Below are 22,100 nucleotides of genomic sequence, written 5' to 3' on the forward strand. Positions count from 1 at the left end.
GCCCAGCATCTAAACTCTTTCTCTCCCGTTTCTTGACTGCGATCAATGCTCGACTCGATTCGATGAAATGCTCACGTAAATGCGCGATCTTCAAACGACGCTTACAACCATCTTCCCTCTGTCTCTCTGTCGCCTCTTCCCGAGGAACAATCATCGTTTCTCACAGTCGTGCGTCGTGCCTGCAAGTTCTGGCCATATCGTGATCGCTTTAGTATTCTGTTCTTTCGCGTATCAAGACAAACTAACATCTCGCCTTCGAGCTTTCTATCCGGCGCTTCGTCCGCGCTTACTTTCTCGTTCCGTTTCTTTCTTTTTCTTTTTTTTTTTAACGAGGTTCTACAAATCGTTCGCTTCACCGGTTTACAACGAAAGGCTACGAAATCACTTCTCCTTTGCCAAACGGGTCTCTCTTTCTCTCTCTCTCTCTCTCTCTCTCTCTCTCTCGCTCTCTCGCTCTATCGCTCTATCGCTCACATTCATTCTAACTCTCGATCGTTCGTTTTTTCGCTCACACACATTCTCGTCTCGTAGAAACGCCATGGGCCGAAACACAGAGTGTGCACGGCGATTAGACTGCGGGGCTTCGCTACGCGTGTAGAAATCGTTGAAAAATTATGCGATACAAAATTTGGGTGGAATTTAGACAGCGCGACGTATTATGTACAATTCAGTGAAACGATCCGCGAAGGAAACGAAGGTTTTCGTGTAATTTCAAGGTGGTTCGAGAGCTTGTGGTCAGGGGGGAGAACTTGTTGAAACCTCCGCAGTCTAGAGATTAATCTTGGTTCGATATGAAAGCGATATTGAAAGCACACGCGAGCGCGCGTACAACGTTATCGATCACGTGCCGGGACGCTCCGGCAAAAAAGTACAGGCGAAAGCCGTAGGCAAATGCAAGCGGAACAACCACAGGCGTTACGGTACAACACACGGAGTCCCTGATACCGCGTTATCTGCGCCCGATCGAAGGAGCTGCGTCATCACACCGTGGAAATCGTATTGTAAACTCTATTAACCCTCCATATGCTATGCCGGAGTCATTCGTAACTCGTCGCGGTAGCGGTGGGGATAAACTCGAGCGACCGTCAATATGTACAATTTGATTCCGATATAAGACGACGCTTTTTACTTCGGAATAAGAAAATCGCCAGTCCCTCTTCTTTTTTTGAAGTTGTTCGCTCGACACCGCTTCGTGTCAGTACGAGACGGTATGTCATAGTCCTTTTCCAACGAAAGATATCGCTGAAGGATAGCATCGCTGTTCAGCCGACCACTTCATAGTTTGCCACTACATTCGAGTCTTTCGCACATTCTCAACAAAGTCAAGCCGCATAGGTACCCTCATCTGAAATACGACGAAAGTCGGTCCCGAGCCATCATCTTATATCGGAATAAAACTGTATTAGTGAAATATCGGTGTGGGTCAGAAGTGATTCCGGCATAGGCCTAGAACTCGCAGAAGTGCGAGGGTTAACCTTTCACATTCTGCATTCTCGAATTCGATACGTTTACATCGTCCTTATTTAATCACCGTGACAAATTAGCGTCGCCGTCAAACTGCGGTCGCACGAGCGTTTTCATAAAAGGCGCTATACGACGGACATTGCATACGTGTTTACACGCGCGCATGTAAACACATACATAAGTGAAATAAAGAGTGTACAAACGCTTCTCAGATTGCGGACGTCAAAATCAACGCCGGCATGGCCGCAGTCTGAAGCTGTTAGTTCGTAGGTTACTCGAGTGTCTCCAAAAATTTTCGAATTTTGCATTTTCCTAGAAGTGTTGACTCGAAGAAATCGTAATCGAAGAAAAATTCGTTTGATCCAGCGAGAATTCCGTCAGGTACGTTAAGGGACCCAGTTACTGTGCCTATACTAATTATACTAATTCTTAAAACATAACGACTATTAAAAAAGAGATATAAAACATATATATTAACTGATTTTAATAAAAAAAATTTAATATTTCTTTTTTAATATTCATTATATGCTTTAAAAATAAGTATAATTAATATAGGCACAGTAATCGGTACTCCCACAGTAATTGGGTCCCTTACCCTACCGAATAAAGTAGAAATCTTGGCATACTTTAATAGTTCCTGTGTCGATTGTCGTTAGGATTTTTGTTACGATTTCCCAAAATTCGATATGGCTTTTTATTTGATCCGGTAGCTAACAGAGCCTATAAATTTTTCTTTGTTTCTAGCACCTGGGAATTTCATTTTCGCGATTGAAAAAAAAAAGATGATTCACGAACGATTCGTCGGTACAGCTCTTCGAGGCGAGTAGCAAGCAACGAAAGCGTCGAGGAATATCGAACAACGTATCGCGTATCTATTCGTCCTGCGAATATCTCTGTATCGAAAAAAAAGCAGCGTGTGTCGCGATTACATATACTCGTGCATCTTATAGTCTTTGTTTTTCTCATTCTCTCCTGCCTCCTTACTCCCCTTCGTTCTAAAATCCCGTCCTTGGTGTCCTTAATTTCTTCTGTTCTTATTACCGACCATATACATCTACATACGTTCATATATCCTTACACAACGGTGTACGATCATTTCATACAAATCGCCGCGCGTCGAGCAGCGAAGTGGAGCCACGATCTAGCTGGACAAAACCCTTCGATCTCGTATTGTAAATTAATGGAAAAAGAGAACTATTGGATGCACATGTGTACACATTCCCTCGGACATTTTTCTTTGCTATCAAAATTCGAGTGAATTATCAGAAACAGCTTAAATTATAAAAATTGATGTTGCTACTCCTACACGTTATACAATTCGGAGAATATCAACGGATGAGTATAAAGAAACGCTGTAAGTTTGTCCAGCCAAATCGCTGGATTCATTGCACTGCACGCCATATTGATCGAATCCGAGCCAACAAACGCAGTGACCGGTTTGTGCAGTTTGCGACGACCATGCACCAGCGAAATTATTTATTTATTCACGTTTCTATCTGGTATTTCTTATGCTTCTCACGAAACTTGCTTCCTTCTCTTTCTCCCTCCCCCTTCTCTCTCACTTTCTCTTTCTATCGTGTGTTTGTGTGTATTTTCTTTTTGTTTGCCCACCGGACTTGTCTCTATTCGCAGAAAACATCGTTGTGTCGAACTTAAGCGAGGCAGTGGCTCGTCCTAATATAGGACAACAAAAAATGAGACATTCTAGTCGAAGTATCTGCGATACACTGTGTAATACTAACGTTACGCGTACACAGGGTGTCCCGAAACAAAAGAACTCCAGCTTCGAACCTAACGAACGGGAAAATTGCAATGGCAAATGAAAGAGAAGCAATCGCGGTAAAGGTACGCTCGAAAATGCTACGGGCAGGAGGAATTCGCTTGTCTTTTGTCATTCGTCACTACGCTCTCGGCCGAGAAACGTGCCGGTCCGTGAATTAAATATACAGCTGTACAGCTTCGCGGTCTTACTCCGTTGTCGACGCTTCGCGCGCAATCAACTTCGAGATTTAATCGAGCCCTGAATCCGTTTAGACTGGCGTTCGTATTCGGCTTTTTCTTTTTTTTTTTTCAATCTTTTGTCGTAGTAATTCGCTTCCAACGATGCTCCGCGCAGAAACGCAAACAATTATGACTTCGAATATCTTTGCGGTTACGGCGTTACGAAGTGTTCCTGCTTCAGGAGATGGAGCAATGGTTCCTTTGATCGTATCTATTTAAAATCTAACGTTCCGAACGCATTTCTAAAAATTTGTTGTCGTTACAAGTATTACGGCGACTCGAGGAGCGTAACATTTCGCAAAGAAACACCGGAAACGCTGAGTTTGAACGCGTTTTGCTGGGAACCAGAATTTTCAAGATGGCGATTGCTACCTCTGGTAAACTATTATCGCTTTTTAGTAATATTAAATTTTTAAAGATGGTATGCAATTTAATAAGAAGGCCCTCAATCTGAGAGAAATACCTGGGTGACAATTGTTCGAAAAAAAATGCTCAAAGATGGCCGCTAACGTCGATCGCTTACAACGTGTAGGTTTGTCAGATTGTATCGATAGCAGCGACAAATGAAAATGCCGGTGTTGAATAAAATAACTTATCATTCAATTTTTCCCTAATACTTTCGCTCAGTTTCGAAATCAAGAGACTAAAGAAACGAACGGCTCTACATTCGTTCGATACCGCCATTCAAAAGTTTGGGATCATTTGTTCACCGAGAAGCGAACTACAGATTTTCTTCCGGGGAAATGATAATTGGAAGTTCTAATTTCCATGTATGGCGTAGCCGACAATCCGCGGGACTACCGGGAAAGGATTGATTCTAAGTTAGAAAATACCTATGTGAAAATAATTTGATCGATTTCTTTCTATGAAGCTTCTCCAAAAAATAATTCATTATTCACTTCCTAAAAGTGATCTATACGCCTAAAAACGAAGCTTCATTCGTAGATCTGTTAAGTTGCATCAACTAGTCGCTTATCTAGTTGTACCGTAACGTTCAGCTCATCCTATACATCACTTTAATGTGAAAATAACAGGCAGCCTGCAATTGACAGTGCAAACGGAAAATAAGGGACTCTACGCGGAGAAAGAAGTTGAAACATAGTCGCTAGATCAACACTTGTTCCCCCACTCTAACTTTCCTTTCTACCGCGCTTCCGCCACGGTTCGGTCACGTGACGCGTTCCGTTTCTGTTGTCTCCGTGTCACAATGTCACGTGACTAACAGAGAGAGGCTAACTTCTTCCCCTAAATTCGTGCTCCCTCCCCTCATCTGGCGACTATGAATTCAAGTTGTAGGATCTCGTTTCTCGATACTCAATTCAAGTAGTCGGTTTCGTTCAGTGGATTTGGTTTTTCGACTAGCTAAATATGGGAAACTTGTCGCGTGTCTCCGTCCTTGAACATTTAGCTACCATGTTTGCACATCTTAATTATTTCTACTTTCGTCGATGTCTATAAAAATATTTCTAGCGATGTGATTTCATTGAATTGCGCAATAATTTCGCGTAAACGGTTAAGGAACGTCTTTTTCCTCGTGGAATCCTCATTTTCGAGTTGCATCAGTAATTACAGGACACCTTGCATATCGGCTAGAGAGAATTAATAACAGTAAAGACATGAAACACTAAGTTACATTATCTTTTATTTTCTTTCTCCAACCATGAATACTATAAGCGATCTCAAACTTGTGAGCGGTAGCGAGTATACAGGGTGTCCCGATTGTTGTCATGAAACTTCAGAGCTTTCCTTAAACTTTTCTACAGAGTGCGGACGAAAGAGACGAAACAATATTTCAGCGCACAAAGTTTCTAAGAGTAGAATTTTCTACTGTATTCTCCGAACGATTATGGACGTTACTATTACATTTGTTTGTTTGTTGGTTTTTTTTTTGCGTGGAATTGTAATAAAATTTGAGAACTGCAGTGTCTTCTGGCATTTCTACGACCGTGAAAGTTTCCGCGATGTTTGAAAGACAGTCCCGAAATTTCGTCGCGACGTTTTCTCGCGGGACACCTTGTATATAGTGACAGAGAATATCCGAGGTTTCGACCACTCAAAATCTTGACAGTGAATTCATTTTGAATGAAAATCAAGGTGTATGTATATGTATATATGATACAAGATTACGCTTGACCAGCGGTTTTACAATTAAATATTAAATAATCGTTAGACTACATTCTCTCGTGTTTCCTTTTTTTTAAACAAACAAATAGAAAGAACTGAACTTAACATACAGTCTCTGTGTACAAAAAACCAGGATTTACAATAGCGTTACTAACCTCAATGTATAATAGGAATATAATAAATTTTTATCACATATAAAAAGCAGTTTGTATATGTACATATCTGAGTAAGATTAGGTACCATTATCGTTATTATTATTATTAATATTATTATTATTATTACTTTTTAACCGATAGAAGCTATCATATAATTTGGTACACTGTTTAACGTGAATATTTGATAAATACGAACAATAATCAATGCGTCGTTAGTTTCCTGGTGTCTTGACGATATCGTTGCTTTCGCATTTCACGCACGAATAATTCCTATGTATACACACGGTGTTTTGCTTCTTTCCTCCTTTCCTCTCCCTTTTCCTTTTGCATCCTTGCCGACGTGTCGTTTCGTAGTTTCTCTCGTTTTCCGCTTTCTCATATTTCTGTCGTCTTGTTATTATTTATAGAATATTTATATTTATGTGTATATGTATATACAACGTACTGTGTATACATATATAACACATTAGTCAATATATGTAAATCAGAGCCATGGCCGGTTTGTGAGTTGACAAACTTCGTGTTTCCCTCTTCTCAACGAGGTTTCGCGGAAACCTCACACGCTTCCTTACTATCATATAGGAAACACCGTTTTCCCTTTTTTTTTAACACACCCTCCGCGACAAAAAAGGCCACAGCTCTCCCTCGAAACGATGGATTGCGTACCATAGAACGATACAAATTAGTGTTTGGATTTGTTCCACACCTCACTTGTGTTGCTACCGTCACGCTTTCTTCAATTCCTCTCTTTGTTTTGTTTTGTTTGTTTTGCTTTCCTCTTGCTCATTCTATCTGTAAAAATTTTGGACTCGAGCGAAGCTCATCCCTCCTCGCGGTACCGCAACTCACTACGCTAAAGTAAGAAGACTGTTGCCTGGTTTCGAGTCATACTGGGGCTACACGATCAATTTCTTCTTTATTAGAGGTGGAACGAATTCGAATACTCGAATATCCGCTGAATAAATTTCGAGCTTGCACTGCGTTCACGTGTTCCGCAATATTCTTAGAATGTCATCGAGCTACAGCGTAAGTAGTGTCGTTCTTGGGTGTAATTATTCTTAATTCATCAATTGATAGTCGATTATTGATCACCTCTGTTCTGTATTTTATCTTTGTATTATTCGGGGATTCAACATTAAAAGAAACGACATTACTTAAGGATTAAAGCGATGCTGTATAGCAGACTGCGGTTTTATGCATTTATAGCATACATGATTGTCTAACGTTCAGCAATAAGATTAATAAAGTAAAGTTTTTTTTCTATTATTACAAACTTTATAGTCTTCAGTGAAGTAAAAAAAATTCTGTTCGAGTCCAGTCTCTGTAAATTATGAGACGCTACATATGCATATCCGCAGCCTAAGTATTAGAATCATTAAATTGCAATGTGACATTCGAATAGTTGCATGCACACTGTACAGAAATTTATGAATTGTATGAGAGAAGTTGCACTGAATCTTCCAACGAAGAATCAAACTCATTGAAATTTATGAAATTATTTGTTATTTTATACCAGCAACGATGCGTTCCATTCGTTATCATTTACAAGTATGAAGAACAGGGTATTGTATTTAAATCTTGAACTATAGTTTGTAAATATATTGTACAGTACACAACCATACGAATGCGACGTTCGAATTATTCTCGGTAGATTTACCATTACAGTATACATTTTGTTGAATATGCGAGGACCAATTCGAATGCAACATTCAAATGTTACAATATTCGAGGGATATTCGAAGCATTTGTGTGCATGCGAAGCATTCGAATAGCCCCAGTCATAGTTTCGATGTCTATCGGTTACACGGTATAGATAAGAAAGTATCCCATAGTTACTTGCATAATTTAGTAAACTCTGTGCCACCGTATTTTGAAAGAATCTCGTATTTAGTTTCATGGACTGTGTCATTTCTTTCTTTAATTTTCTCTCTCTCTCTCTCTCTCTCTCTTTCTCCATCTCCCCTCTAGCATTTCTCTCGTTAAGTAGTCAAAACGTAACAGACAAGAAAATAGAAGTAATCGAAATTCGAAGCAACAACTTGATTCTTAAATATCTACCTAAGAATACAAAACGGAGTCGCACAATGTCGAAGGCACAACCCTTTCAAAAATCGGATGAACTGAAAGAAAGCACGATGGGAGGCATCATCGGTATATGTGTCTAAAATTCTTGGGCAGTGGGCTCCTTTCTTTGATGCTCGAGAGATTAAGTACAAGAAAATTTCCTCTTCTTGCCTTTCCTTTCCACATGTACGTCACAAAAGACTAAAATAGCGAAATATTGATAGTTTTTTATTTTTTTTTTTTTTGTTTTTCTTCATTTCTTCGTCTGTGGCTCTACTCCTTCCGATTATTAAACTAACCACACCTTTCTCTCGCTCCTCTGTCTTTCTCTTGCTCTCTTAAAGCCATATCATCCTTCAGACCTTAGAAAGTTCCACTTCAACTTTTCTTTTTATTAGTAACAAATTTACATAGGCATACGGAAACTTATGTTCTTTTTTTATACCTTTGTTCCTTCCTTTTTTTTTCTTTATGCTATTCGGCAGAGACGGGATTCCATAACACTATTCGCTATACATTTATACAATCTTATCGTATTCCTACACGCGAATTCGTATGCATTAATCGAGGCAAGGTCGGTCTTCTAAATATCGCAAATATTTTTTCCTTTCTTTTTATACTTTTTTTTTATTTTTTCTCTCCTTGTTTTCGGTCAACCCATTCGGGCCATTTCTTCCTAGCGCGACGCCCGTTGTCTTAAATTCGAAAGCCGAAACCGGTTCGTGGATACACGGAACAAAGAACGGGTGAACTGTTCTAGGTGTAAGAAAAAACCATCGACGAGAAAATTGGTTGCCTCAACCAATACGTAGAAATTCTGTTCCTTAATCGTAATTCGCCTACACTCTGGTTTCTCTATAATCGTGTTGTATGTGTGTGAGCTGTGTGTTATACGTGTTCTCCATTTTTTTTTTCTCGATGGTGCAAATACGGTTGTTAATTACCATTGTATCGTTTATCCGTTTATATGAAATAGTAAACTGCCCACAGTTAAGACTCGACAAGAGAATTGCAAATGCAAAGTTCGTGAGAATACCAGTTGCAAAAAAAAGGTAGAACAGATTCTTTTGCGATTGTTAAATCTGTACAGGTGCCTCTATCGTTCGGCACCAAGCTGCTGGCGCAGTTACATCTACGTAGCTTGGATTCGTTTCACCGTGACAGCAACTTGGTAGAACGCCGGTGGTAATTAGGATTCATTATGGATCCCGGCTGGTATTTTGTGATGACTCACAGTTCTGTGGACTATGCAACTGATGGGCTAAAAGAGGAGTGTGAACCGGAGATGGTCCAGGTTGCGGTTCTGGTTCTTGCAGCAAACGCTGTAACACTTTCGCGTCGGAATAACTGGAAAAGACAAAAAGAAGAGCGGAATTCAGAACACTCCGCCTAATCAAGTAAGAACTACCATTATGAAGGGTGTCCAAAATAACGCGACCACCCAAAATATCAGGCACTTCTATAGAAACTCGGTTACGCGTGTCACCTCAGGATACGTTAGATGATCATTTAGCTTGAGACACTCTACTGACGGTAGTAAGTAAGGATAATACAGGTATTTACAAAAACACAAATTCTAGATTGCGTTCCATCCGCGTTGCATCCCTATTCTGCGGCTGATACTTGTCCGCTTCTTCCGCGCAGTCCTCGCTCGGATCCTCCATCTCTTGTTCCACCTCAGGGCAAAGTTCGCAAGCTCTCTCTAAAGTTTTCCTTGCACTGCTGCTACGTTCAAGGACATAGCCGTTCGTCGAGTCATTGGATTGTGCTGGAGGAGACCAGTTGCTATATGCGTGAGGGTACGGGGCCGTAGAAGCATACGGTCTCTAGAATTCGATTAAATACCGTTTATAGTTAAGTCCACGTCATTCAGATCTTCATTTCATTATTCTGCAGTGCATACCTTTTCGAGCTCTTCGTGAAGCCAGTCGATAGCATGTATCCACTTCCTCCTTAATTCGGGACTATGGTGTAGAAGTTGATGAGCAGGTCTACACTTACTGAAGAGGTGCACCATGCACTTAATGCACTGATAGGCTCTCTTTTGATAATGGTGTTTGCTTCTTTGTATTATTTCGAATAAACCATCTCTTTCGTCTGGTACGCCTAAAAATATTTTGGCATTCTTAGTAACTGACAAACATATTTCATATTGTTGTAGTTTTTAACGCTTTTGTGAACCAGTAATATTTTCGTGTCGCTTAAAAAACTTTTTCTGTATCCGAAATACACATGCCTTTAAGCGCATTGTGGACACGGTGTGTCTGCCACGAGTCCTCCATAAGAAGCATGGCGAGCAATAAATCCGTGTGGTGCTTCAAATCGTGCGTGAATGAAAATCCAATTTGCCACAGTAATTCGCTGAGTACTGTTCGTGATAAATGTGGATTTTCCCAGCAACAGTATTGAAGTAACTTTACAGTGTCGGTGAAAGTAACATCTGTGACGTTAACATCAGCATCTTCGATCAGTTTCTTCGTGTAGCTGTTAACGAAAGTGTAATTCGATTGACTTGCACTGATTTATTTCTTTTTCAATCATAAAATTCTTACCTATTTTTAACAAAAAGAATATCGGCTGCCTGTGGTTGAATAGGCATCACATACTCATTTTGACATGCCGGGTCACCGTATGGGTTTGGTAAAGGCGCTACTCCTGACTGTGCATGACTCGAATGTGCCTTCGATGATACATCGCAGCAACGTATTAGCATGCTAACTACTTGGTGTAATTTAGTTAGCTCTGGGAATTGATACTTAATTATTGGGCCCGGCCCCTCATCGATCGCGACTAACATAAACGTAACCGGGACATTTAACTGTAACGAAGATACAAAATATTATAATGCTTTCCAATCGTAAATAACTTCGTAGATACCGGAGTTGGGCATTATTCGAGTAACGAATAACGAATGAAATTTTATTCGTTGTTCGACCATGGTTTCTCAATCGTTATTCGTTATTCCTTCATTCGTTACAATGTAGTCTGCCGGAATGAATGGGTTTATTCGTTATTCGAAATAACTTTTGCCCAACTCTGGCAGATACGGTGTGGAATAGATAGCATATTACAAACGTTTGTCACAAATATTGTGCTTACCTTAAGCAATTGGGCCTTTTCAGCAAGACCGAGCGACGCATATGTATAGAACAAAGAAAAGTAATGTGGCAGATGACGACCATGATCTGAAATTTCGCGATGAAGTAAAGAAAGAACTGCGTGCAATAAATGGTCACTAAGCGTTGCTGTTGGGTCCAAAAGTATAGCTGAAAATATGTAGAAAGATTCGTGAAAGTATTTGTTGCATGAACCAGGTATTCGAAGTTCTAAATAGAATTTAAATGAAAAATAAGAGAATGACATAAAAACTTACTTGGTGCGTTTAAACTAGGTGGCACGCATGGGCCATCCTGAAGTGAAACGTGTGCAAGAAATACCAAAATTTTGAGAAAAGCTGTTCGAACTTCTGAACTAGGACAGCTCAAAAGGTACTCGCAAAATCTAAAGACAATGAATAATTTTTGTTAAATATCGACATTTCCTACCCTCATGCTAATATACTCAAGAAATCGTGATACCTATGTGGATGGTTAAACAGCACGTTATTAGCAAACCAGGACCGCACGGCTTTACTGTTACGCAAGTGGTGGCAGACGATATCGTACCAATCCATGGCGTTACCTCGTAATGTCTTTTTTGTATGGAAACCTGTATAGAACAGGAATCTCGACGCTAACTGAACAGATAACATTCCAAGTTCTTCTTGTTCAGGACTCTATAAGAGCAAGCATAAGAGAATGGTCACTAGTTATTTACAGCAATGAAGCGAGCATTACTCTTCGCTCAGTCAACTCACAAGTTTTTCGTTCATATTTTGTCTGTTGATGTTATGAGGATTACAGGATACAAGTTTCTTGATAAATTGAAAATACTCTGCGCTAAACTGGTTCCGGTTATGCATAAACTTTATATTTTGCTTCCTGACGCTATATTCAATGGCTGGGGGCATTTTCATGACGCCCAATTTCGTATCTAAAAGTGAAATTAATTTGCTTAGCGTTGTTTAAACTTTTGATAAGTACAGAGACCAAACGATACTCACACAACGATAGTTCGTTAACGCTTTTCATTAGAGAATTCTCCTCTACATCTAGCCTGGTATAAAATAACATATAGGCGTTCCACCATCGTTTCTGTTTCCGGTAGCTCATTCGTTTGAGCATCTGGTCAAACACCTCTCCCAAGTAGTCGCCGCCGAAACACTGAGATTTCATTTCTTCCTCTTCCTCCATTCTACATTCCGTAACGTCGCCGTCGTCGAATTTATACCACTTTGCAATGCCGTCGCTTTGCCTATCGTACAAACGTTCAAAATTACTCTACATGAAAGCTAGACTGTATCAAAGACTTTTTACCATTACAATGCTTTATTTTCAATGAAAAGACTATACGAAGTCCGACGATAAAGTTAATTAGCTATTTCTCCGCCTTTGCCGTCAGACATTGCGAGATCATTGTTAATACCTGTGTAAAATATAAGAATAGTAATGGCCACCGCTAGCCTGACCACTATGCACAACAATGCCAGTTAGCTGATATTTAGTACAAGTTCCTTTTATCGACTCCTCGTAATCACAGTCTATAACTTCTCCCTCCACTTTAGCCAGTCCGGAAACAGTGTAAGGTTCCATATCCAAATCTCTTGGAAATTCAAAGTAATCGTTGAATTTGATAGCGCAATCTCTTTCAAAGTCATAGTCGAATCTTTTTAATTGAATCGCTAGTACCGGTGGCAATTTTTTTACACACAATCGTTTTACGGTGACAACCTTAAAAACAAAAATACAACGAATTGAATTATTAAATGTTGCCATTCGTCTATCAACATAATCAAACTATAATGATAATTGATTTGAAAATAAATTGAAGCCTATACCTTCTTATTACACTTGTCACAATGATAAGCGTCTGCACCTTCCAATAATTCTCCTTTCACGTATTGCTCGAGGGAGTCCAATAAGTTACTGTGGTTCCTGATATCCACGCTTATCAAACTGAACGGCTCCTCCTTGGAATATCTGTAGATAATGTAATGCGGTATTACAGTTTACCGAAAAAAGCAGAATGTAAGAAATAAAAAGGTACCTATGAGGGCAACCTTTGCAGATTTTCTGGTCACTATATGAACCACCCAGAATCCTGCTCATTATCTGTTCATGTCCTAAAGCTTTTAACGCTTCATCTAAGCTTTCCACTAAGCTCATAAAAAATTCTACTGCATCTTGTTGTTCCCTAAGATTTACAGGTTCGCCTTGAAGTCTGAAAACATTACCAGGATAACCAATGAGCACAACATTTTAATTATACATGCTCCAAATTAATTTAGCCACTAATAAATATGCAATAATATACAGTCGGGGACAAAATTAAACGAACACCCTTCAAAAACTGATAACTTTTTCAAATCTGATCAAACAACTCGAGTTCTTTTGACATGTTAAAAGCATTAGTTTACTAAGCAACAAGTACAACTAAAAAACAAGTCATTATTTTAACTTTTTTATCTGAGCTTGTAATGAAACTTTCACCAATGCGTTTTGTAGATCTATGTCAGTTACGCGTATACGCGGTGAAAAATTCATCGAAAAACGGTTAACGTTCTTATGAGCTGCAAACATTTAAAAGTGATCACATAAGGGCGAAATTCCCTGACAAGGCCGAAAATCTGCGATTTTCACCCTTAAAAATATTTTTTTTACACATTACTTAGTAAACTAACATCTAAAAAAAAAACTTGAGTCGTTTGGTCGAATTTAAAAAAAGTGATTAGTTTTTAAAGGGTGTCGACATGATTTTGCCCCCGACTGTATGGAGGAAGCGTGTATACTTACTTGAAGTGCTTCCAAAGACCTCTAGGTATATAATATTGCAGTTTGCTGTAAGCCAAATGGCCGAAAATCGCCTGGACTTGTTTCAAGATTCCAATATTATATTCTTTTCGTGATTCGTCTGCCCCGCATTTTTCTTCGTTCGTGTCGTTGTCGTTTGCTTCAATGGTTTGCTCTCCTTTGATCCGTTCTTCGCCAGAAAAGTCCTCGTTTAGGTCCGTGGCCGCTCCCTCGGCGGCCAGCAGTCCGACTCTTATGCTCTCGACCATGTACAATTGTTGTAATACTGAGTTCATGTAGCAAGTCGCGCCCGCGTTTTTTAAACCTACAAAGCCTTTCAGCGGCCTGAGGCCAACCGGCGGTAAATAATCCCATTCTACTAGCGGTTCGTCTCTCTCCGAGTAGAACATGTCAGTGAGCATTGTGACTAGAAGTTTCATGTTGGGTACACAGCCTATACAAAGACCTACAAGTAAATCGAATGCCGCGCTAGTCGACTGAGGGGTTGTACAAACTGGGCACGCTTGCGAGGCACTTAACTCGCCGGTGCTGCGAAGCTGCAGCATTAAACGCGACGCGGGAAATACAAAATCCTCGACCAACTCCTTCACCAGATTCGTGCCGTGTTTCTCGTCGGAGCCGAGTTCGAATTTTGTACTAGCCGGTAGAAATGCCAAGAGTTCTTTTGTCAGGCCGAGATGACCTTCGAGAACGGCCTCGTCCACTTGGCTTTCTCCGGTCTCTTTAACATTGTCCCGTACCTTCTTCAACCAAGCTATCTCAATGTTCAGCAGTGTCTCGACAGTCAAGAGGGGACACCCCGACATGTGAGCGAAATTTAATAATCTACATAACAACTGAAAGTACTCGTGGCTCTGTTTCGCATGTTCTACGACGGTAGTATTTAGAACTCTGAAGAGCAGCGTGATGGCGAACAGCAGCGATTTATGACCGCTGCTGTACCAAGTCGATATAAGAAAAAACTGTTCAGCAGCAGCCATTCTGATTACCGGCGAGGGGCTCAACAGCACAAGATCTATCAGAAACGTGTGCCACATTTTATCTCGTGGTAGCGACTCCAAAGCACTCTGGTTCAATACCAACGCAATCGTCAGAACTTCCAAAGCCTCTTTACAAACTAACACGTCATTGTTGTCGGGATTATTCACTGTCTCCTTCTCCTTTGATTCGTGTAGCGCGTGAAGCATTTCAACGGACGCATTTATGTTGTTCAGACTGCCCGTGGAGGCCGCCCATGCTAGCCTAATTATGGCACGAATAGTCGGTACATCCATCAACGGTAACTCCCAAGATAGAGCTTGCATAAAAAGCTGCCGACATTTGTCAGATTCGGTTCCCCCGCTCGACACCCAATGCGCTAAATGCTGCGCTAATTTAGCGGCTACACTTCTCAACATGTACTCCGTGTTTTGATTAGGTACGCTTTGCAACGCCTGCTTCAAAACCGCAACCGGTGTTCGATTGTTGTGAGCGTGATTCTCTTGGTTCTCTGAAATCCCAGCTTGCATCTCGTCCAACACGCAGGCCATAACGTTACCCACTACCGTCAGCAACAGTTTACACAATTTTAATACCGTCAAATACGCTGCCCGTTTCGTGGTTTCGTCGGCATTCGGTAAGAATTTATTTTTACTCAACATCTCCAGAATTACTTCAGCTTCGCCGCTCTTGATGAAATTGCATTGAAACTCAAACGCTTTCTCAGACATTGGATCAACTGCCGGCATTAACAGACTATATAAAACCTGAAACACAGATCAATTATTAATTATTATCGATGCATTGGCAACACACTCATCTTTTCACGATTTATGTGGACTCGGAGTATTGCGACTTACCTCTAAATTGTATAAAACTTGGCTAGGACTCGGAGTAAAAAATAAAGAATCTACTGTAGTATTTTGTTCATTACAAAGAGCATTATCTATATCATCGTCTTTACAGTGACCGAATAACCACTGTAGTCGTGACACGGTAAGGGTATCTGGTGGCACCAATTGTAAGAGGTTCCGTGCACCGTCACGTAACTGTGAGTGTTGAAGTGTGCATCCCAGATCTGCCAATTGAAAGAAAAACGTAGCGTGCTGCGATCTTTGCGATATGACCTGCAACAAAAGTATAAAGTTACTTAAAGGTGACTCCATTGCAATTAATTATATAATAATTGTGTATTAAAAGGAGGAATTAACATACCACACCCGGTAAACTATTCTCTGCCTCTACATTTGGCCCATCATACGGATGGTGGGGAGAACTAGTAGAACTATCCGAACTGCTATCCGGTGAGCTCGGTATGTTGCTGTTTACTTGACTCAGTTTTGCAGACAGTAACTGAAAGAATAGTATTTATGTTACTGTGTCGTTTACAATCGATGAATTATAATTTATTATTAAACATTATTATTATCGATGCCGACCATTTTATCCCTCAATGGAGTTTGCGAAAGTAGTTTCTTGTCGTCCGTTGGCTCCAACAAATCTCCATTAAGAAATAAGTCGAGTTTCACATTTGACCCATTCGCTTTAATTCTGCGCAATATTTGTCGTCTTAGTGATCCCAATGTATCGTTACTATGCGTGAATATATCTACATCGTCTACGTTAAGACCGGGATTTGCAAAACGAATAATCAGAGATAAGTGTTTTCCACGGGTTGCTCTATAAAATAAAACACAATGGTAAAACTTTTTCTAATGGTTAATTAACCATGAATAAATTTGTACCTATGCAATGGTAATATTCTTCGTTCGACAGGAAACGCTGAGTCGCATTCGGTTATGTATTCTTGCAACACTTTCATCACACGACACATTTTCATGGCTTCCAATTTAATTTTGTTCGACACCTGTTCTTCGCGTTCCTCTTTTCCCTCAAGATATACTTTACTCAAAACAGACACAGTATCGTAATGTGCTTTTAATCTGTCCATGCACTCTCCTATGTACGTTACATGGAAAGCCAGTATCGAAGAATGAAGTCGTGGTCCTAAATTAGTGTTCACTTCCTTTAAAAGTTCTATGGCTCGATTAGCAATTTCTTCGGGACTGTTAGTCACTACCTACATGAATGGTAAAATGTTTTCATTAACAAGTAATATCATGTATCATTAGTACAGAAAAATTAAAATTGTAATTCTACTTACCCGCCATAAATAATCTGTACCGATTAGATCAACGTCGTCCATAAAGAACGTTCTTCGTTTCAATTTTAATTTCCCCTCTTTCGAGTTAACGGCTTTGAAAAACCGCTCGTAACACTTAATGCCACTTTCCGTGAGCAACGTTGGATCTAGTTGTAGTATGTTGTTTTGGAAGAAATCTTTGTTTATTGCTGGATCAAGATCCGGTTCGTCGCCCATTAATTTCGAGAACCATTTGAAGCAAGCTTCCCGGTCTGACACAAACACGCCTTGTTCTGCTAAACACTGCCATATTTGCACTGCTTGATCCTCGCATAACCATAATTGGCCGTCCTATACGAAAATATCATCATTGTTCAGTTGTTACAGATATACCAGAATTAACGCTACATTATAAGTCATTGATAACATACTTTTAATAAGAAACGTAAGAAATTAAGCCTTTCTTGCACTTGCATAATGTGATTGTAACGGCCGTCAGACATGTAAGTGTTGGGATCAATGTCCGGATTCTCTTTGACTAATTGCCGCGTTTTACTCATATAATTAGTTAAACTAATTGTCACGAGAATTACTATCGAATGTTCTGCCTGGAGTCGTTGTATTACATCTTGCCTTGAATAACAAAACGAAAGAAGTTATAATATATTTGATCGAACAAATATGATGTGACAAACGCACCTATAATGTAAATGATGACCCCGTTGACCATGACCTATGTTAGGATTTGGTTCATAAAGGCAACATATTTCTCGGAATTGTTTTAAAGCCGGCAACACCCACTTGTCGCCGGTCTTTAACTCTTCGACGCACTTGTCTAACCAAATTGTCTTCTGGGCATCTCTTTCTTGGGAACACGAATAATCAAGAATTTTTACGTGAGCATTCAAAGCTTGATCCATAATTTCCGTAGGCACCTCGTCCGAGTGAGCCAAGTTCCAAAAAAGTGTTAAAACCTAATTAAAAATATATATACATACACATAAAAATAAGAAAAACACTTGGTGGACACAAATATGCGGCAAAATAAAAGTTATGAAACCTTATGCGCCATTACTCCATCCTTATCGTCTTCTGCTAATCTTCTGATTAATTCCAATAACTTTTCTCTCTGCTTCTTGTTAGCAGTCTTCCAACTCCTCTGATATCAGAATTAAACATGAAAGTGTTAATTGGACCATGCTAGTTGTATCTAAATATTTAAAGCATAATTTTAAAATATTAAACACCTGAAAACATTCGAAGAGGTGATCAAGCTGTTCTGGAGTGAAATCCCAAGCGAGCTTAGCTAACAGATCGTGAACGTTTTTCTCGATTGCTTCGTGTTTTCCAGCTTGCGCCGCCCAAACAGCATCCAAATCCTCCAAGGTCAAGGCTCGTTCTTTTATAATAAAGCGTAAAATCTTTTCCAATTTTTCAACGTACTGAAGCTGATGCAACGAATCTCGTAACACGATTTCTAATACTCCATTTTCTTTTATCCATTTCTAAATAAATGAAAATAATGTTAGAATATTTTCTAAGGCGTACAGTGTCATGAAACAAATATTATCAGATGAAGATTTTCATTGGACATACCGCCATACGTTCCGCTGTAAGCCACTCGTCTTCTTCAACGATCGCATTTCGATGCTGATAGAAGCTGACATTGGTGATCACTTTGTTCACTTCGTTCAAAGCATTCATCTTTCCATTGAACGAAGAAATTTGTAAGAGTCTCAATATCATCTTCAGTCTCAGAATTTCCAAGTTTTTAATCATTTCGTCCTGATGCGGAACCCGCGACACTAAACATTTTGCGGCTTTGATTATGGCTGATATCGCATCGTTTTTTGCTTCATTCTTTGCTTCCTTTTTTAATTCCTCATCAGTCAAATTATTCAAAATTACAGGCACCATTTCCTGTTAGAAAATGACGACAGGGTGAGAAATTCAAAATCAAAATAAAACTAGATTTCAATCGTAAGAAAGTGCATAAAATATTATTTACCACGATAGGCATTAGATATTTAACTATTGTGTGAACAGTAAGTAGTTCGTAACACAAACCAAAGGGTCTGATTAAAGCATAAATAACTAGTATTGATAAATTTCGGCCGCTCTGAAATCTAGAGAGCAATATATCAAATCCATTAAGACTTCCAAACCTATGACAAATCAAAAGATTCATTATAGACATTCGAATTATTTGAACAAGTATTTATTACTGTTTATAATCTTATCTATTCACCTATTTATGAGATCCACCAACCAACCACGAGTACTTCTTGAATCAGCGGGTGGCCGTGCATAAAGTTCTTCATCAGGAATATCGCTGCCAGGCGGAACAGTTTCCGATACCCTGGCTGCATTAAATGTGTGAAATCTAAAAAGGAAAATTCAACGGTGATTATAAATAGTCCATATAACGAAAAGAGATACGTAAACAAAACGAATAACTAACTTACTTGTTACTAGGATTAAAAACCATTGCCAGCAAATCAAGAAGAGGAAACCAGTCCTCATCTAATTTCAGGACACATAGTTCCACCAACCGTTCGCAGTTTGCGTTGATACAACTTTGAATATTTAATTTCCAACTACTTACTGCATCATCAGTCAATATTTTGGTAAAAGAAATTGTGAGTCCTTCTCGAAAGAAGCGTTGACATGCCTCGCTGTGTACATCAATTCCTATAAAGTATCGGATAAACTACTAATATTGTTCGATTAAAGACAACCTGAGAAAGGTAATTAGTATGTATAGTAACCTTTTTTACAAAGATCGATGCTGGCTTGTAACAGACACTCTAACTCTTGTTCAGGTAGAACTGGTACAACCCAACGTGGACTAGATATTTTTTCATGAAGAATATTGAGTTTTGCAATGGGAAAGTCAGGCTCTCCCTGAAGTTGATTACTATCCTCTACCGAGGTTAAGGTATCATTGGTGGATTCAGTTTGTACCACATTCTCTGTGAGTTGAAGTCCTGACATCGTGTCAGCTAATTGCTGTGGACCCGGTGGACTATGCATCTATTGTAATTGTTTAATAATTCATGTTGGATAAGATGCATTGTTCAGTTTTTCAAATTTTCACATTTTCTTTACACATGACAATAATGAAGTGCCGATCGAATGTACCTGTGTACTTTGCTGGCTGTCAGGAGGGTCCATGCCTACTCCTTGGCCTCTTGCGGCGATCGTCATTTTACGTGCTGCTCGCTATATTCCAATTATCTCAATACCTCTTGGTCCAATAATCGCACCGCCAATAACAATCATCCAACTCATTCACTGACATTAAATATAATTATACCCTAAAGGCCTTCTTTGAATAAACTATACCTACATTATCTGAAACATATCGACAAAATACAAAGTCCCATAAAGCAAATTTATCTCCTAATGTCATTCGGCGTATTTAGAATGCTAACCATCGATAAATAAAATGCTGTGCTAATAATTATAAGACTACAGCAAATCTGAAAGTAGTCAAGAAAGTAAAGTAGAAACAGGAAAGAGAGAAGTAAATGGAATGTTGTAGTACGAATTAAAACTGCTAAAGGTCAACGAGAAAGAACCATATGCGATACACACAGATTTGTTCTGGTTAGAATGTGTTAACAACTCTACTGCCTAAAGATCATAAAACTTAAACGAGCTATTCTTGTATCGAATATTCTATATAGATCACAGCATTTGCACAATTTTTAGTAAACTCCATATCCAATCCAATTTCCCTGACTATGGATAACTCTGATTAAATGTTCTGACACTTTTTGGAACAAGATAAATTCATGTTTTCCGAACTCGAAAAGCAACAAAGATAACATCGGAACGACTCTAACGACTGATTGTCCCAGAACCTTCAAATAAATCTGTGTGGCACTGTAATTCGAACCCGTCCCGAGGAATACCGGTATGCGTCGCTAATTCACGGTCGAACGAGCAAAGAAAACAAATTTTAGGAACAGCTCCGTAAAGGCACACAGATAACGAGGATCTTGTCGCGCATTTGGTAAGTAGCATGACAGCATGATCTTGCTAAGGTTTCAACCGACAAATTCCGATCGTTCGTCTCAAACCGACAGAAACACGAACGTTTCTTAAACGATAATGGTGTCACCCGACCGTACGAGACCAGTGCGAGACTAATAATCGCATCTAACGGTTTGTATACTTTTTTGGAATTTCGCAATCCACGAAAGGTACGATGTCATGTCGCGAATTATTCCTTTATCTCTCTCTCTCTCTCTTCTCCCCCCCTCTCACTCTCTCTCTCTCTCTCTCCCCCTTTCTTTCTATCACCCTCTCCCTCCCACTCACTGGTTTTCTTTCTCTTACTGGCTCTTTTTATTTCTCGGGTGTATATCGTCGAACGTACCGAGAGCTGTCAACCGTCAAAAATTAGAGCCAGGAAGCGGTTGAGCCGGCCCGCTTTCTGTTGACGAGACAGCATCGTCCGGTAAATAATATCGCGAAAAATCACCGTCGAATTAGCTCAAAATTACGCGAAATACGTCTACGGCGTGCTTACAAAGAACTAACATCGAACGTCGACGGAAGGAAATCTCGGGTTATTCGCACGCGACCACTTCTTCACCGTACTTCCGATTTCTGTTCGTTTACAAGAAATAGATGAAACGATTCCACTCGATCGGTACCTATGGGATTTCAACGATCCTCGGTGTTCAGGGAGCAACTATTTTCGCCCCGTTCACTCAACCGGGCCACCTCCGGACAAAATGGCGACCATCCTAACGATTAGCACTGCCGTACTAAGAAAAACCTTTTAAATTCCGTTCGCGAACGTATCGCGTACAGATAAACGACGTACCACGACACAGGTCGCTCTTACTATCAACAATTAACCGATCAGAACTTCTAACAAGGGGAAACGCACCTTTACATAGTAAACGGTGGTAGAAATATTTGTTGCACTTTTTGACGTGACGTTATGGAACTCACTGGCGAATCTGTAAACACGGCTATCTTACGGCGCTACTGTCGTCCTCGAGTTAAAACGACCACCGTACCCACTGACACTACTACGTTCACGGTGCTTCTAGTGACCCTTTCCTTGATCATTCAATTTCGATCGTTCCTTACATTAAGCCTTTTGTTCGTTCGATTTTTCAATATAAATATTTTATATTCTTTTTCAACCATCCACGAAATTTGTATTATAAATTTTTGCTTCATTCTTTCGTCCATTCTTTTCATTACCTTTGTTCCTATCCTTCACGCGATTTTAAGAATACG

At 39.7% G+C, this 22,100-nt stretch overlaps 1 protein-coding gene across 1 annotated transcript; it reads right to left on the reverse strand.

The window, feature by feature from the left end:
- Positions 1-6,335: 6,335 nt before the first annotated feature.
- On the reverse strand, positions 6,336-21,840 carry Faf (ubiquitin carboxyl-terminal hydrolase-like faf). The gene is made up of 30 exons (XM_076803421.1): positions 21,742-21,840; positions 19,980-20,192; positions 19,607-19,871; positions 19,304-19,529; positions 19,087-19,221; positions 18,847-19,003; positions 18,435-18,758; positions 18,086-18,343; positions 17,899-17,997; positions 17,538-17,812; positions 17,270-17,471; positions 16,860-17,189; positions 16,441-16,775; positions 16,135-16,375; positions 15,911-16,048; positions 15,556-15,822; positions 13,700-15,462; positions 12,954-13,127; positions 12,745-12,886; positions 12,333-12,637; positions 11,911-12,161; positions 11,665-11,840; positions 11,387-11,583; positions 11,182-11,309; positions 10,908-11,074; positions 10,361-10,626; positions 10,045-10,292; positions 9,712-9,914; positions 9,372-9,634; positions 6,336-9,155 (listed from the first exon to the last, which is right to left on the reverse strand). The coding sequence occupies exons 2-30, from the start codon at positions 20,043-20,045 to the stop codon at positions 9,008-9,010; spliced, it is 7,749 nt and encodes a 2,582-aa protein (XP_076659536.1). The 5' UTR covers positions 20,046-20,192; positions 21,742-21,840; the 3' UTR covers positions 6,336-9,007.
- Between the last annotated feature and the right edge of the window lie 260 nt (positions 21,841-22,100).

The sequence above is a fragment of the Halictus rubicundus genome, chromosome 18 (genome assembly GCF_050948215.1).
Source record: "Halictus rubicundus isolate RS-2024b chromosome 18, iyHalRubi1_principal, whole genome shotgun sequence".
Taxonomy (NCBI): Eukaryota; Metazoa; Arthropoda; class Insecta; order Hymenoptera; family Halictidae; genus Halictus; species Halictus rubicundus.